Raw genomic sequence first — 17319 nt, forward strand, 5'->3', positions numbered from 1 at the left:
AAAATGTACAGTCTCTATGACACAGGTTTGACAGTCCTAATAAACAAGGACAAATACAAAAACATAAACAAGTACAACACCAGGCATGGAACAGAAACACAGTTCGAAGATGAAATGAACACGGCTAACACAGCATGAAGAGACGGGGGCAACACGAGCGACAGGAAAGTGCAAATCAGAACAATGATTCTTCCTTATCGGACTGATACTATTCAATGTTGGCTTTAAGATATCGAGGAAATAGAACATTCAAAACCTTTGATGCCCCAAAAATCTCTCCTACAAAAGTTCATAATCACCTCCCTGTGCATCAGTAGGCATGCATTAAAAAGAATGAAACAGATCTGTACGGACACGACATTGTTGACGACAATATCATGCTGGTCTGCAAGTTGCAGAACGACATTCATGGTCTGACTCTATTTTCAGATTAGTGTTTTTGTTCACTTTCGTGGCCTCTGGCTACAGAAGAATCTGACGGCTCCCAACCCAGGACACGGCTGCCTGCGGTGGGTGCTCCCTGGGAACGCTCCTCTGGGGCAGAGAGGGCGCCTGGGGCGTCGCTTCCTACTCTGTGTCGTTCTAATTTTGCACAATAAATATGGCTCATCTGAAATTTTTCAAAAACTCAATTTTTTTAAAACTACAATATAGCTAAAAAGCAGAATAATTTTAGANGACAGTCCTAATAAACAAGGACAAATACAAAAACATAAACAAGTACAACACCAGGCATGGAACAGAAACACAGTTCGAAGATGAAATGAACACGGCTAACACAGCATGAAGAGACGGGGGCAACACGAGCGACAGGAAAGTGCAAATCAGAACAATGATTCTTCCTTATCGGACTGATACTATTCAATGTTGGCTTTAAGATATCGAGGAAATAGAACATTCAAAACCTTTGATGTCCCAAAAATCTCTCCTACAAAAGTTCATAATCACCTCCCTGTGCATCAGTAGGCATGCATTAAAAAGAATGAAACAGATCTGTACGGACACGACATTGTTGACGACAATATCATGCTGGTCTGCAAGTTGCAGAATGACATTCATGGTCTGACTCTATTTTCAGATTAGTGTTTTTGTTCACTTTCGTGGCCTCTGGCTACAGAAGAATCTGACAGCTCCCAACCCAGGACACGGCTGCCTGCGGTGGGTGCTCCCTGGGAACGCTCCTCTGGGGCAGAGAGGGCGCCTGGGGCGTCGCTTCCTACTCTGTGTTGTTTTAATTTTGCACAATAAATATGGCTCATCTGAAATTTTTCAAAAACTCTCAATTTTTTTAAGACTACAATATAGCTAAAAAGCAGAATAATTTTAGATTATGCCAAAGTCTAGCTACAAGTCCTCTTCACTTGTAGGGTAGGAGTGGTCCATAAACGGACTCTGAGAATACAGACCCAAGCCCTAAACTGTAAACAAACATGTACAAAAAAACTGTTCAATAATGGCCAATGCATATTTTGGGGTGAAAGTGTCATTTTCATCTGACTCACAGAACAGTGTACGAGCCCCCCCCCCCCCCCCGCCCCTGTAAAAGAAAGCTCCAAGCGGTCACAGTAATTGAGCCGTTTCAAAAGCGGGGAAAGCATCGTTGGATCCTTAGCAGTCTAAGGACAAGGGAAGGGTGGCTCAGACGGACCCCAGGACCTTAACGGGGCTCTTCCTTCACACCTACCAAAATGCCCACGCTGCCAACTCACCTTTTCCTGCTCTGTAGCGCGGAGACTCAAGTAGTTGAGGACTTGGGGTTCCAACACACTTAAGGACTCCAGCAGAGCCGGGATGAGCTTCGGTGCGTGTGGTTTCAGCATGGCTCCCGCACTCTTGCTGATCTTCACCAGGGTGTTGATGCTACAGACAAGAGGGAGCACAGAGACCTTTTAACATAACAATAAGCCTGACACAAATCTACTCATGAGCGTGTCTTGCACTTCACTGAATTCTGGAATACATACTCACTTGGTCACAGTGCTTGGTCTTAGCACTATTTTTTTAACTCTATATTACAGAAATTTTCACACAAAAATGAAAGTGGAGAAAATCTTAAGCTAAACTCTATGTATTCTCCACCCAGTTCAACAACTAACAACCACTGACCTATTACATTTCACTTATACCTCCACTGTAACACAGAGTCACACTTTCTCTCCTGCCTTGGTGTTATTTTGAAGCATGTCCTCTAACTAAACTTCAGTGTGCATCACTAAGAGGCAAGGGCACTTTATCAGAACCAAAATACCTATTCATACTTAAAAATATTAAGAATGTTTTCATATCAAAATACCTATTCATACTTTAAAACTATTAAGAATTTTTTCATATCACCTAACATCCAAATGTCTGTTTCAATTTACTACATTTCTTGAGTCTTTTTTCTTATCATTTCTTTGTCCTCATCAATTGTATCCTGATGGTTTCACCTAACATGTTCCTCCTTTGTCTCTTGCATAGATCTGCAGGCTAACTCAAGTTCAGGTTCAATTTTTTAAAAGCAAGAGTCTGTCACAGGCGGCGCTGTACGTGTCCTGCTCCATCACACCAGAACGCACATAAGGACAGCTCCTTTTTTTTTTTTTTTTTTTTTTTTTGCTGTTAGGAGTGATCAGTGGACTCGAGTTTGGTGAGCCTGAACCTTCCATTATAAAGTCCCCCATCAGCCTTTACCAGTAGATTTAGGAATCACTAACGATCATTACCTAGACCACTCTGCTGAGGATAGCAAAGCGATGACATCCTGATTTTATCACTCCTTTGCATTTGCTAAGTCAGTACTTCTAAAAAGAACTCTGCAACATCCAGTACTTAGTTACTATGGAATACTGTTGGTACTATTGATTTGATCTAATTTTTTTTATCTAATTTTTATCCATAGTTGGTACTATCGATTAGATCTAATTTGATCTAATTTTAAGAATGAAATAAAAATTGAATAGACTTCCTAGATAGCATCCTAGTTTAAAAACAAAAAAATACAAACTCGAATCCTTCTCAGTTGATTTTAACTTAAAATGGCCATATATATCTAAATGTGAGCACAGTCTTTAAATATTTAGTTATTGTGGGTGGTAAGCAGTTTATTTTGAACCCAGTAAGCGCTACAATATAACTAAGTGGCACAACCAACAAGCAAGCTCCCAAGGACTATGGCATAACAGGAAGATGTGCTTGCTGGGCACAGAGGCCAATGAAATTTTCTTAAAAACGCTCCCCTCCAGGCTGAGGCCCAATGGCCAAATGCTGGTCAAAAGCAAGGTTCCCATGAGAATGCTTTTGCGAAAATGTTCTAGGCCTTTTAACAAATGCTCTTTCTTGGGTTACCTTGACTCATTTTCCTTACTTTCAAATCTAACATTCAAAGAAACGCAATTCAGCTAAGCGGCTAGGAACTGACTAAATCCAGCATAGTCATTTCATCAGCTGATTCACACCTGAGGGATCGAACTTCTGTCACAGGACTCATCATTCCTTTGTCCAGAAGGCAAGGCAGAAGGGCAGCGATGGTTCTCTGGCCAGCTGCTCCTTTGGCAGGGTCACACATTTTCACACAAACCTCACACACAAAGAGTATGGAAATTAGTGAAACTGACCTCTCACCCAACACTTCCTACTTCCCATATCCATAGAAAAGGATGAGTGAATCCACTTTCTATGACACTACAGAAAGAAACAGAAGAATGAGATCTGGGAATGAATCCTGTGTCTACCAGTAACTCAATGGAAAACGTGGTCATGCACTCTACTTTCTAAGCTTTGGTCTTCAACTTGTGAAACAGGAAACTACTGAAGGCGAAATGAGAAAATTAATAAGAAAACATGCCCTAGAATGTATCACAAAATCAAGTTCAAGGGGGAAACTAGTTTCAAAAAGCTTGCCAACCTCATAAATATGAAAGCCAGATTAACACATAAAGATGGCAATAATAAAGAGAAAAGACAGGTGTTGCTTAATCTATGTGAGTAATGTGTTCTTCAGGGTCAAATAAAAGTCATATCTTATATAGAGACCCAAGAAAACTGATTATTTAAAAAAAACAGAGATCCACATTGTTAAAAAATACTAACAGGTAGTGTCTAGTGTTGTAGCACCCAGCTTTACACTCATCGTTAAGAACGGTGAGCTGTAACATGATACTAACTCCACCAAAAGTGAATGTCATTATGTGATGAAAAGTAAGTGATCGTCTTGGACACTTAGAACCCTGCCCCACTTCACCCCCAATGTAAGATAAGAGTGTTCACCTTGCTCAGAGTTTTCAGAGCTAGTTCTGCTGCTTTTCGTACAGACTCCTAAAAATGAGAAGAGTTTGGCATCATAAGAGTTAGTTTCCTTCCACAACGCACAGTAACTGCCTCTGACTCTACACAGACCGCTGAGAAGTCCCATTTGATACTAAGTAAACACACAGTGTTTCATTAGGCTCTTTACCCGTCAAGGAACACATTACCATGCCGTATGCATAACATGAATTAGGTACGGCCCATTTTGACCTGATCAAAATACGGCTACTACATAAGCAGTTTAGAAACTAAGTGCATTATAAACACAAATGTAAAGATTTTTGTGAGGATTCTAACAGACTCTTAAAAATCTCTGATGGATAAACAAAAAGAAAAGCAAAGGTGAAATGCCTCATTTTAATGGTAAGATATCAAAATTTCGAAAATTTAGATTGCCCAGGAAAAATTAAAAGTAATTGGTCATGTTATTTGGGAATGAGTGATCCAATTTCTTAAACTTATTATGGATTATTTCTAAACTGTTATTTGTCCCTAATCAATAGCAACATGAGATCTCTATTGAAATAAAGGCAATAGCCATCTGTTTTTTTAAAAAAGTCAATTCAATTTAGATCTGAAGATACCCAGCCTCGCAAATTCACAGGCACATCGAGACTGAAACTTTGGGGAGAATTTGCAGTCTTTTAAAGATTTTATTTATTTATTTTCAGAGAGAAGAGAAGGGAAGGAGAAAGAGAGGAGGAGAAACATTGATGTGTGAGAGCAACACCAATCCACTGCACCTCTCACACACTCCCAGCTGGGGAGCTGGCCCGCAACCCAGGCCTGTGCCCTGACAGGGAATCGAACTGGCGACCGTTTGGTTCATAGGCTGGAGCTCAACCCAGTGAGCCACACCAGTCCAGTCAGAACTCTCAGTCTTTAAAAATTACTTGGATATTGAATTTTAACATATATTACTATACGTATTTTTAACAACTTCAGCTTAAGCTACTCTATAAATAAGTGCAGATTTTACCTTTATATCGTCTTGTACTCTAAAAAGAGTTTCCCAAATCTCTGGAAGTGTATCAATGATGTCATCTAGGGGTCGTCCTCTCAATAAATCATTCAGAGCTAAACAGCTGAAAGTAAACAATTTGGTTTCAAAGATATGATCAAGAAAGCTCAACGGTTTACTCTGAAACATTCCTATCAAACAAGGACATGGACTCTGCCCATATTCTGGCCCTAACCCCACCCCGAGACAACAAGGACGAGTGTCTCCTCGGTGCCTCAAATACACCCAGACACAGAGCATTTACAGTCATCAAGTGTCTGTTCCCCATCGGTGTAATATTCTCTTTGAGATGATGCATCACCTTTTCCTTACCAGTGTACACCCAGGACCTAGCACTCTGCCAAGCACGCTGCGACGTATACAAATATAAATTATGTGTGCAAACATAAGCCCTCCCCTGACAAAGCCATGGGCTTATACAGTCTTGATGTCTCTACCGAGTTAACAAGTGATCTTCTACTGCTCTGATTTCACACTTACAAAAACTAAGATATCTTAGGAAAACCACCAACTATAGTCCAAATAGTTAAATTAACAGTAACTTTCTAACCCAACCAGAAATATGCTGTTTACTAGCTTTAGTATACCCCTTTGGCACAAACTAGAAAACTTTGAAAGTTAAAGAAATTCAGCTGCATTTAACTGGTTTTGTATTTCCAAAAACAGTACCTGGATTCTCGAACTCGCCACATATTACTGGTAAGATTCTTGATCAAATCTTGAAGGATTTCCTTTAAATACTTATCCACCTAATAAAAGCAAAATGATAAAATTTAAAATGCAAAATCTATCAATAATCAAATTACTCATCTCTTAGCCACCTGACCATGTCTCTGCACGTAACAGCCTGAGCAGCTCTCCATACCTCTCGGCCTACGACTCTCTTCCCACTTTGGTTACTAAGAGCTGTCAGACTAATGATCCCAAAACACAAACCTGGTCCTCAAGCCANAGCGCGGGCCTGCGAACCAGAGGATCACGGTTCGATTCCCAGTCAGGGCACATGCCTGGGTTGCAGGCTGGTTCCCTGCAGGCCAACTCCCAGCAGGGGACACACAAAAGGCAACCATACATTGATGTTTCTCTCTCTCTCCTTCCCCTCTAAAGATAAATAAATAAATAAAATTTAAAAAAAAATTTAAAATGCAAAATCTATCAATAATCAAATTACTCATCTCTTAGCCACCTGACCATGTCTCTGCATGTAACGGCCTGAGCAGCTCTCCATACCTCTCGGCCTACGACTCTCTTCCCACTTTGGTTACTAAGAGCTGTCAGGCTAATGATCCCAAAACACAAACCTGGTCCTCAAGCCAAGCACCACCTTCGCAGAAAAGACTGACCTACTCTCCTCTGGGTCCCCCAGCACCGCCCGAAGCACACGAGTCCTCACAATAACTGTGCTGCTCCATCGCACCGGACCTCACGGGCGGAGACAGGGTCTCGCTGCTCTTTGCCTCCCTGGTACCTTGCACAGACTGGCACATAAAGAAGTATTATAATTGCTCAGAATCAAAGATGAATTTAACCATTTAAGCCTTTGGCAAACATTTATCAATTTAATAAAGACAAATTGAAAGCAGACTCAGTTTCTATGCTGATCCAGAGAACCTCAAGACTGAGGGCTTTTCCACCTTTACCCTCATAGGAGATGTTCTTTTATCTTCACTCCTATGTAAGAAAACCAAGACAGAGGAGTAAATAACTCACCTAAGATTTAACAAAATGATGTCTCTGTGTCTACTTCTCTAAACTTTCTCCATAGTGACCTCATCCCACACTGTGGCTTCACCTGTCACTCATACAGAGATGATAATCACAAGAGATTGTAGGCTGCATGCCCTGAACTCAGATCTATAAAGCCACCTGGCCTATGAGATACTGACTGACCCAGTGGTACCAAATAACCTCCTGGAGCAAACGAAACTCATTGACCTTCCAGCTGACCCCTAAGTACCTACCGCTATGAACAGGAACCCACTCAACCTATTATTATCAAACCAAGTGAAGGGAAAGGGCCACGTATCAAGTGCAGAGACTAAAAAAGGCATAATAAGGATCATGGAATTTATTTAAAGGGAACTATGAAACCACTAAAGGGTTTTAACCCAAAATGGCACAGTGCAATTTGTATTTTTAAAAAATCACTTTTGCTCTGATAATTAAATGATGGAAGGTGAAGAGAAAGAAGACAACCTGCTCATCAAGGAAAAAATTGAAAAAGAAGAGAATGGATTCAAGAAATACTTTAGAAACAGAATAAACAGCCACTGAATTCCATTGAGGATGGGGGTACGACAGACAGAATTAAAGATGACACCAAGTTTCCTGGCTTGGGTAGACAGATGAACACTGAGAATTGAGAGGGAAGGTTGTTTTTCCAAGTCCTATTCTGGACATGCTAAGTCTATGGTATCTTGCAACATCCAAGTTAAAATGACAAGCAGCTCTTAGACATGCAAGTCAGAAGCACAAATCTTGTCTGGGCCCAAAACATAACATTGGGAACCATCACAGTAAATGCCCTGGACCTCATGAGCTCACCTAGAATGATAAGGCTGAGAGTAAAAGCTACTCAGAGGCAGGCCTGGAATGGAGAAGTCCTAGTCCCTAGGAGTGGAATAGAGTATGAGAAGCAGCCAGATGATAGAAAGCCAAGAGAGAAGAACTACACCTGGTAACTGGCTGCTTCCTGGCCTGTCGCCTCAACTGAGTTAACTCCATGAAGGTGGGAGCCAGACCCTATTCTCCATGTAGCAATAGCACCCACCGACACACAGTGTTCCACTTATGTGAGCACACTGCCATTTTCCTACCCGGCCACGCAATGGACATCTAGACTGTGTCCACTTTTGAGACTTCAATAAGTGTTGTCATGAGCATATCTGACAGTTTGAAAGAAGAAAGCAAGCAAGAAATAAAAGACTCCCCATTCCTTTAAACAAGTAAGTATACGAAGTAAGAAAGGAAGACGGGCGCTGGGTTTAAATCCAGTACACGGTCTTAGACAACGGTCCACAGATACTTGCCGTTGATTTGTCAGTAACCAGTGCGTTCCAAATACTTGTCATGGCCTGTCTAATGCCAAGGTTGGGGTCAAACTGATAACGATAGAGACGAGGAACGAGCTGAGGCAAAAACGGAGCCAGCTGTTCTCCGGCTCTGGCAGCAATGACGTTGAAACCGAAAGCGGCGCCCTAAGAAAACAAGGTGAAGTGGGGGAGAGACGTCTGCTGTTAGTGAAATATCAACACACTCCGTATGTGAAGCTCACAGAACTCGCCCTCCCAAACCTGTCCCTGCATCGAGCCTGATTCACTGGGCCCGAGCTGTACCGTGGGGCGGTCTGGCTCTCTCTAATCACACACTTTTACGAAACACACTGCACGTCAATTGCCACGGTCCACCAATGTAACAGATTTGGTTTGGGAGGAAAGCAAAAAATAAAAGCTGTCTGCTGGTAGTGACTTACCTTCCTGGAGTTCCACATTGCATGATGGTTGGCTAAATTCATAAATTTATACACCAGGTCTGGCTGACTGAGATCACTGGCCAGAGAACAAAGCTCCTTGTAAGTAGAGAGGCCCTGGCTTGGAAACAAACAAAAAGCACATAATAATGTATTTCTCTGTCTCTGGCCTAGTGAAAATTACATCATCAACATTACTAGGACATCTTCAAGTTATGTTTTCACTAAATTTCCAATACTGAGTTATCTCATCCCCACAGAGGCAGAGAACCAAACTGAAAAGAATATAGAGTCCCCTAATGCAACGGTCAATCATACCTGCAAAGTGTCCTGAACCCACCCGCAGCTCTCGTGCAGGGAGAGTCCTCACCACCCCGAGAGGCAGCTCGATAACTTGTCATCACATTGTGCACAAGCCTATCTCACAATCAGGGGACTGACTTGTAGGTAACTGCGTCTTCCCTAAGTCTCCCTAGCCAGAGCACACCAGCCTTGGTAATAACGCCTTTGGGTCCTGTTAATTTTCCTCTGAACAAATAATATTTGCTCAAATACCTGATCATTTATGTTACTTAGTTTAGGAAAAGTGAGTAGTTTAAGGTTTCATTTATTTATTTTTAGAGTGAGAGGAAGGGAGGAAAAAAGAGGGAGAGAAACATCAGTGTGAGGGAGAAACACTGATTGGCTGCCCCTCATATGTGCCTGGACAGGAGATGGTACTGCAACCCAGGCATGTGCCTTGACCAGGAACCAAACTGGCAACCTTTTGGTTTCCAGGACGAGGCCTAACCAACTGAGCCATACTGGCCAGGGCAAAAGTGAGAACTTTTTGAAAATGCAGGAGTCTACAGGGAGCAAATAAATGAAACCAACTTTTGACATGAAAACAGTGAGTGAAGGGGAGAACATTAATGCCATAGACAACACTGAAGCAGGGCTCTGCCTGACACCGCAGCCAGGCCCAGCAAGCTGCACCTTTACCTGAGGATTTTTACACGAAAAGCTACAGTGTAAATGCAATGGAATAATGTCAAGATAAAGGAGGTAAGGCTCTAGGAATTAATTTGGCATGCTAAACTGGTGGACTCCAAGTCACCCCCATTTCCCTCCTAAAACTAGGTACAGTGGATACCCAGCTATGCTGTCAGGTTCCCCCCAGGACTCACTGGCTGGGAGCAGACAGAACTCCCCTCAGTCCAAGGTCAGTTCCTCCCCCAGAGCAGCCCACCACCAGTGGGCTGGGCCCCATGGAGGGACATTAAGGCCTGGACCCTCAAAGCAGGGAGACTCCAAAGGGCCATGAAAGGCCAGCTCCGGAGCTCCCCTCGAGGTCAGTATCTGCTTAAGCGTTGACCGCAGGTCAGCTCCTCCTCGGGCCACTGGCCCTGTCCCGCCTCCTCACTCCCCACCCCCACTGCTCCACTGGGAGACGAGCCCATGGAATTCTTCAGTCAACTTCCAGCCCACAAATCTCCACCTCAGAGTCTGTTTCCCAGGGAACCCAATCTACAACACCAGGCTGTTTCCATAGAAACGTCCTTCTTCCACTAACACAACATTGTCTAGGAGGGTGGAAATCAATTTCCTGACTGCTCTAACATCAGACTAATGATATCCACAATAACCAATCAGTGGGTTTGACACACTTACCCATCAGGTGTTTTGCCAAGACCTCCCCCTTGAAATACCACTGTCTCTCCGGAAACTTCATGTTTAGTTCTAAACCAAAACAGCATTAGGAATTTAAATTAGATTCAAATTTTTCATACCAGCATTCAACTAATTGATACGTTTCACTTGCAAACTGATTAAATCACATTCCCTGTCAAGTGGCTGCCAAGCGCAAGATGTAAAAGTCAACTATTCCTTCCTATCAGCCTGAGAATTCTGTAAAATAAAGTCTAGAATAAACTTCCCAAAAGGAAGGCAACATAAAACAGCAACCAATTAAATTCCAAGAAAGAGATCCTCCTTCATACACTTCACAGTTCAGCCTGTGAATGGTATGTGGCCCCCCTCACCATGTCTTCATCTCCCTTTAGTACACAGTAATTCTGCAATCCAATGGTGTAACTATCCTGAGACCATTCCGTTTTCTACATCTGGCCACTGGCCTGCTTCTAAATAGTAGCTGAGCTTCCTTAGCAAACCGTATACCCTGGATAATTAAACTGCTATCCACAGCCTCACAATCATTGACTTGCAATTTAGAAAAGACTTAAAAAAAAAACAGGAATATAAAGCGTTGGATGTTCATTCTTCCACTGCATATTCTCAGTATGTGTAAAACTTGTCCTATGTGTTTAAATCTAACAATCTCAAGTTCACCATACCTTTTACCAGTCATAAGGGTTTCTACGAGGGTAGAAACCAATTCCTGTTGGTCTTGTTCATTGCCCAGTTCATACACCAACCCAAGGCCTTTTGAAGCAACATCTTGGCTAAGTTCTACAAGAGAGTCAGACAAAATAATATTATTTCAAGAAAAATTTGTCTACTGGCCATCAAGTTGAAATTTTTAAAAACTTGGAACATTAACCCAAAATGATATAAAAGTAAAGATATGAAAACATAATCAATCTGCCCATTTTGTTAAAAATATACTAAATCATCTCAGCGGAGATGGCCCCCCAAGTCATTCGCAGAGACCTCAGTGCACAATCCCAGAAGCCCACACTGCAGGGCCTCAGCGTGCCGCATGTGGTGACAGAGACTCAGGGGACCCTAGTCACACACGTGAAAAGCAGAGAGACTCACGGAATTTCAATACACCAGCATCCATTTTTTTTAAATGAAAAGTCAACACAATACCATGTTTTAAACAATTTATAAAACAGAGCTACATACATTCACTCTCTTCTGGCTTAGGGCATAAAGAGGAAAGGAATCAGAAGTAGAAGAAGGCTATCATTTAGTAGGACTAATGTTAAAGAAGGCTTCAGCTGTTTTTAAAATTTTTTTAATCCTCACCCAAGGATATTTTTTATTAGAGGTTTTAGAGAGAGGGAGAGGGAGGGGGGGAAGGGGGGGAGGGAGAGAGAGAGAGAGAGAGAGAAACATCCATGTGAAAGAGAGACATTGCCTGGTTTCCTCCCGCATGCGCCTGGACTGGGGACTGAGCCCACAAGCATTTGGTGCACAGGACGACACCCCAACCAACCGAGCCACTGGCTAGGGCTTCAGCTCCATGTTTAAATGCAAAACTGAAGACCATGATTTATTTAGAAAATAAATAAACAAGAAGCAAGTTTCCTGTACCCTTCTTTCATGTTCATTAATCTATTTTTTTTTCAAAATTTGAAATATGTTTAATTAAGTTTGGAAATCAATAACCTACCATCATTTTCTGACAAAACGGACACAAACGCGCTCTGAATTTCTTTAAGATGAGACTGAAAGAAGAAAAAAGGCACTGAGAAAACTGAAACTCTACCTCTTCGGGAGAATAAGAATCTTGCTCTCAGGATACGCAACACCTGTAAGACCTCAGGGCCCAAGGCAGCCGTAAACCCTTTGGTGCTCTCATGCGGGAGGGCGGCCGCTGAAGGTCGGACCGCCTTCGGGCAGGCAATGCACTTGGCCTGAGCCTCCCCTTCCTCACCACCAATCCAGTGCTACACCCTGCAGTTCGGAACCACTTCCAGCCAGTGTGTATCAAGCTGCCACACTCCATTCCTTTGTGTATACAACTTATTTCAAAATACCGGTTACTGGTTACTGGCCCTCACCTCAGACTGGCCCTGACCTTCATAGATTTTCCTCTCTGCCACCTTGCAGTTAGTAATGTTTCACAAGCAGTTTCTCCAGCGGAGCTTAGCGCACCCACAGCACGGCTTACCTTCACCTCTCTGTGGGTGCTGAGCTTCCTCACAAGGGAGAGGAGCCAGACGCAGGCGGCCTGCCTCACGTGCGGGTTGGGGCTGACGATATGTTTATTTAAAATCACATCCAACGTCCAGGGGACCACGTCATTCACTTTGGCTCCTGGGGAAACGCAAAGAATGATAAGAGGAAATTAAAACAACTATACAGGGTTTCCTGAAAAAAATTAAATTTTAATCAACATTTACTCAATACGACGATCCTATAACATTAAAAGTCTAAATGACTAAGGTGTGTAAATAAATTTCTGAAGGAACTAATAATCATTCATGTCAGAACCCAGCATAAGCTAAATAACCATTCAAAGGTACTTGGTAAGTTTCATTCCCTAGAAAGGAAAAATTATCCCATAACAGGAGAAGCCAGGCAGGTGTCGGGGCAGAGGTTATACGGAAAAGCTCTGTACCTTCCTATTAATTTTGCTGTGAACCGAAAACTTTCCTTTAAAAAAAATTAAGTATTTAGAAGAACACCCCCACTCCCTCTAATCTCAGCATTTTTCTTTCTCTACCGTATCTTTCCCATCCCCCACCGAGAGCCAACACACAAACCAACCTCTTTGGACTTCACTTTCCTCTCCAACTACCCAGCCACTTTCCTGCCCTGCTTTATCAATTTGGGGTCCCTCAACTGCAAGACTGCTGCCATCCTGGCTAGGCGAGTTTGCCGCGGGCAGCCGTCCTGTGCGTTGTCACGTTGGGCAGCAGCGGCCGGGGCCCTCGCCACTGTCCAGATGGCACCGAATGCCTCCTGTGGGGCCGAGCCTCCCTCTCCTAGGCCAGAACCACTGCTTTACATTAACACACTTCAAAATAATTATCTATACTCAGGGTCTAACATGAAGTACAATAACTAAATTAATGTATTCATGATGGAATATAATTCATAATGGGAATCATTACCATGAAAACTCTTTTTAATTTTCCGAACTGGGAAGGTAACATAAAAACTTGGTAACTTCCCTTTTGTTTTAAAGACAGAAAATAAATTCTGGTTTAAATATTAGAGTCCATTTTCAATTTCAGATTCAAATCAAATCGTAACACCTTTGAATCAGTTACCTACAACATGGAATCAGAAACCAGGTGCCCCCTCAACCACACAGCCATTAAAAGCTGGGGCACCTTTAGCGCAGGGACACTGGGGGGCAAGCAGAAGTCAGTGAGGCTTCGCTATGTGACAAAGGATCAGGGGCACATCATTCGGAAACAGGGATCCCTGCAGCCCTAAGGTGGCTGCGTGCACCAACCCTCGGGAACGAGCACAAAGGAGAGCACAGCCCAGCGCTGACTCCCCTGCATGCTTGCCCGAGGGTTAAAAAAGCTCCCGTTCCTGACACACTGTCTCTCCTTCAAACAACTGTTTTTCTTGACTGAACCAAACTAAGACAGACATAGGTACCTGACAAAGAGTTGAAATGGAATGTATAAATTTTTCTTTTGCTTCAAATGTTGGTAAGAGAATAGAGAAGGGCTACTCGAGGATTAGGACTCGATCAGCTGGACATGCGGTACCTGCAGGAGGAGCGTACTCTTCCTCAGTCACGAGCCACGCATCCCGGGCAGCCACGGAGCTCGTCCCCACGGCAGCGCTGGTAATGGCCTCGCCAATGGTGAACTGGAGTTCTATCTGCTTGGCCTGTGCCGAAGGAAACAAATGCCGTGAGTCCAGGAGGACATTTCCCATCAGCACCCACCTTATGGAAGGGCCGCTCGACACCCTGTGCCTTTCCACTCCTCTGCCTGGACTGCTTTCGGCTAGCCCAGGGGGTTCAAAAGTGAGGTACCGTGAGGGCTAGCAGAGGTTAGGGGACTTGGAGATGTTTTCCCAAGTCCTCATTGCACCCCTGCCCCTCAGCAGAGAACCACAACACAACGATGTTTCATCTTTGGAAGCACAANCGTGAGTCCAGGAGGACATTTCCCATCAGCACCCACCTTATGGAAGGGCCGCTCGACACCCTGTGCCTTTCCACTCCTCTGCCTGGACTGCTTTCGGCTAGCCCAGGGGGTTCAAAAGTGAGGTACCGTGAGGGCTAGCAGAGGTTAGGGGACTTGGAGATGTTTTCCCAAGTCCTCACTGCACCCCTGCCCCTCAGCAGAGAATCACAACACAACGATGTTTCATCTTTGGAAGCACAATACCATTTATCTGGGGGAAGGGCATCTTCGTGCAAATTCTAGCTCCATCTCTCACCAGCCGCATGTCCTTACTTAAATCCTGAGTCTCAGCATCCTCACATGGAAAATAAGCATAACACCCCCACCCCACTTCATCAGGCCAGAATAATTAAATGAGGGGGACGTACAGAAGGATTCTAGTGGATACCTGATTTGTAGGAACTGTGCAATAAATAGCAGCCACTATAATTTATTAACAACTCCTCTTTGCAATGATATCTACAAGTTATTTTCAAATGGTTCAGAAAAACAGAGAATAAGCATATGTGATAAAATGTTAAAATTTGGTAACTCTGGATAAAGGATATAAAGCAGTTTTTCACACTATTCTTACAAGCACATTATAAGATTAAAACTTTTAAAAATTGAACGTTAGAAAAATCTATAAAAATTGACAAATTTTTAAAAATCTGATTTTGAAACTTTGACGTGCTTCACAGTTATAAATCACTGACTCAATACAAAACGAAATCTTAGTTCCCTTTGGCATTTTTGTCTACTGTGAATTGGAAACAAATCTAAAACATGGGGAAGTAAGAAGATCATAAAGGAGAGGGAGCGGGAGGGACACGGGACACCGGCCTTCGGGGAGAACGCCGCCGGGCACACGGACAACAGTCTGGCCTGTCCTGCGCTCACCTCCCAAACGCTCTAGTCTCGACGACGTGCCAGGTGCTCACATCGTGTGCTTCCTACTCTGAGAAAAAGACTTTAAGGGCTGCAATCCCAACTTCCCTGGTCAAAAGCTTCCCTTGGCAACTCTAACCTGAGAAAAAGATATTTCCACCCAGAGAATCCTAGTTTAGGGATTCATTTTTTTGTGCCTGTTCTGCGAGTTTTCTCTTACCAATAACAAAGTTGGCAGTACAAACAAAACAATCCCTAACTCCATTTATGAATGATACATTATCTAGAATGATATATACTCTAAGAACTCCAGAAATAAAGGAAACAAAATAAAAATAGGCACAGTGGACTTCATTACATTATCTCTTTACTTTTATGTTGTTTGACATTTTCCATAATAGAAAGTTAAAAACACTCAAGAACTCTGTCCTAGTTTACTGAAGAGATATTTGCTTCTCTGATTCAGCCTTTTTTCCAACCTCACTCTTCAAACTCTCCATGTTTCTAGCTTTTCATAGATTTCTGTCCTTCTAAACTCTTAAAATAATGGCCACAATACCAAGTTAAGAATACAAATAAACCTGCATTTATTTAAACAAAACAAGAAGAAACCCTTCTGTCTCACAGATTTTTAAAAAAGTAAAAAGATGAAAAAGCACACATTGTAAGCTTTCCCCGAAGTGGTTAAAATTTCAATTACATTCAATGATAACCTGATATGGGGCATAATTCACTATCAAAAAAACCCCACCTTAAAATATGAAGTTAAAAATCCACAGGCTTGAAATTTAACACCAGCTCTACCGCTCAGCTTTCTTGGTCCTCAGCCCCAACTCTCCCCTCTCCTCGCTCGCACCCTTCGCAGCCCAGCAGCAACCTCACCGTGACACAGCTGCCTGCACCAGCTCTCGCAACAGAAGTACCCACACCCTCCTTTCTGAGGCTACCGCCTTACATACAAACGACTCACCAGGTTCAGTCAGTCTACCCGTATTTACTGACACCCTACTATTACCAATCACACTGCTAGGCACTTGTTTTCAAACAAGGAGCAAAACAGACTTTGGCTTCCATCTCGGGGGCAGTTAGACACTGTGATAAATGCTATGAAGAAAACTACGGAGAGTCATGACAGCACAGATACCTGTGCTGTCAAGGGGCACAGCAACAACCCAAGTCCAGAATCAACTCTAGTCCAGAGGGTCAGGCAGGCTGTTCAAGGGGCACAGCAACAACCCAAGCAAGAAGGAAGTGTAGGTCTTTCAAAAGCTCTGAGCAAAGGACACAGAGGCTGGTGTATGAAAAGGGGAGTGACAGGAATCAATGCCGGATCAGGGGCCAGGTCAGGCTGTGCAAAGACACTTATTACACCGGGTCAGCAGCTGTCAAATGGCAGGTCTTCATTACACTGGAGGACATAGCTACGTCACCCAGAGCGAGAGCAACTGGAATACCAGCACCGTGGCCCCACATCTAGCTGGCTGGCTGGGTTTCCCCTCCTCCCCGCACTGTACCATGCTTACCTCAAAAAGTACGAGGAAAGGACTCTCCCACATAAGTGACTTAGTCAATGCCATGCCAACCCACAGTGATGAGCCCAAGGCTGGCACTCAATAAATACTTGGTGAGTAAATACACAAAACTTATTTAAAGTTTAAAATCTCAGAGCATGTAATATCCCAACTAAACAATGCTTTTTGTTTGAATGACTAATAAGCAGACAGCAATATAAATACCTCCACAGAATCCATCAGACCTTGCAAGAGGAGTTTCTGGTGAGGAAAGCCTCCATCCCCAACCGGGAAATATCCCAGTGTTTGGATTGCTCGTTCTTTCATCTAGAAAAAGAGAGA

At 43.1% G+C, this 17319-nt stretch overlaps 1 protein-coding gene across 4 annotated transcripts in view; it reads right to left on the reverse strand.

Annotated features, from left to right (window-relative positions):
- The window catches only part of ECPAS (Ecm29 proteasome adaptor and scaffold), a 100651-nt gene that overhangs the window by 16348 nt on the left and 66984 nt on the right, over nt 1-17319 (reverse strand). For all 4 annotated transcript variants that reach the window (XM_037035988.1, XM_037035989.1, XM_037035991.1 and 1 more), the window contains 13 exons: nt 17203-17304; nt 14174-14297; nt 12616-12761; nt 12115-12169; nt 11111-11225; nt 10428-10496; nt 8781-8898; nt 8338-8505; nt 5978-6057; nt 5267-5372; nt 4249-4296; nt 3438-3559; nt 1710-1860 (listed from right to left, as the gene is read on the reverse strand). In XM_037035988.1, coding sequence (XP_036891883.1) covers nt 1710-1860; nt 3438-3559; nt 4249-4296; nt 5267-5372; nt 5978-6057; nt 8338-8505; nt 8781-8898; nt 10428-10496; nt 11111-11225; nt 12115-12169; nt 12616-12761; nt 14174-14297; nt 17203-17304 — 1404 coding nt within the window. The remainder of the gene's footprint in view (nt 1-1709; nt 1861-3437; nt 3560-4248; nt 4297-5266; nt 5373-5977; nt 6058-8337; nt 8506-8780; nt 8899-10427; nt 10497-11110; nt 11226-12114; nt 12170-12615; nt 12762-14173; nt 14298-17202; nt 17305-17319) is intronic.

This window comes from Sturnira hondurensis, unplaced genomic scaffold (genome assembly GCF_014824575.4).
Source record: "Sturnira hondurensis isolate 20B ecotype Veracruz unplaced genomic scaffold, ASM1482457v3 Scaffold0022566, whole genome shotgun sequence".
Taxonomy (NCBI): domain Eukaryota; kingdom Metazoa; phylum Chordata; class Mammalia; order Chiroptera; family Phyllostomidae; genus Sturnira; species Sturnira hondurensis.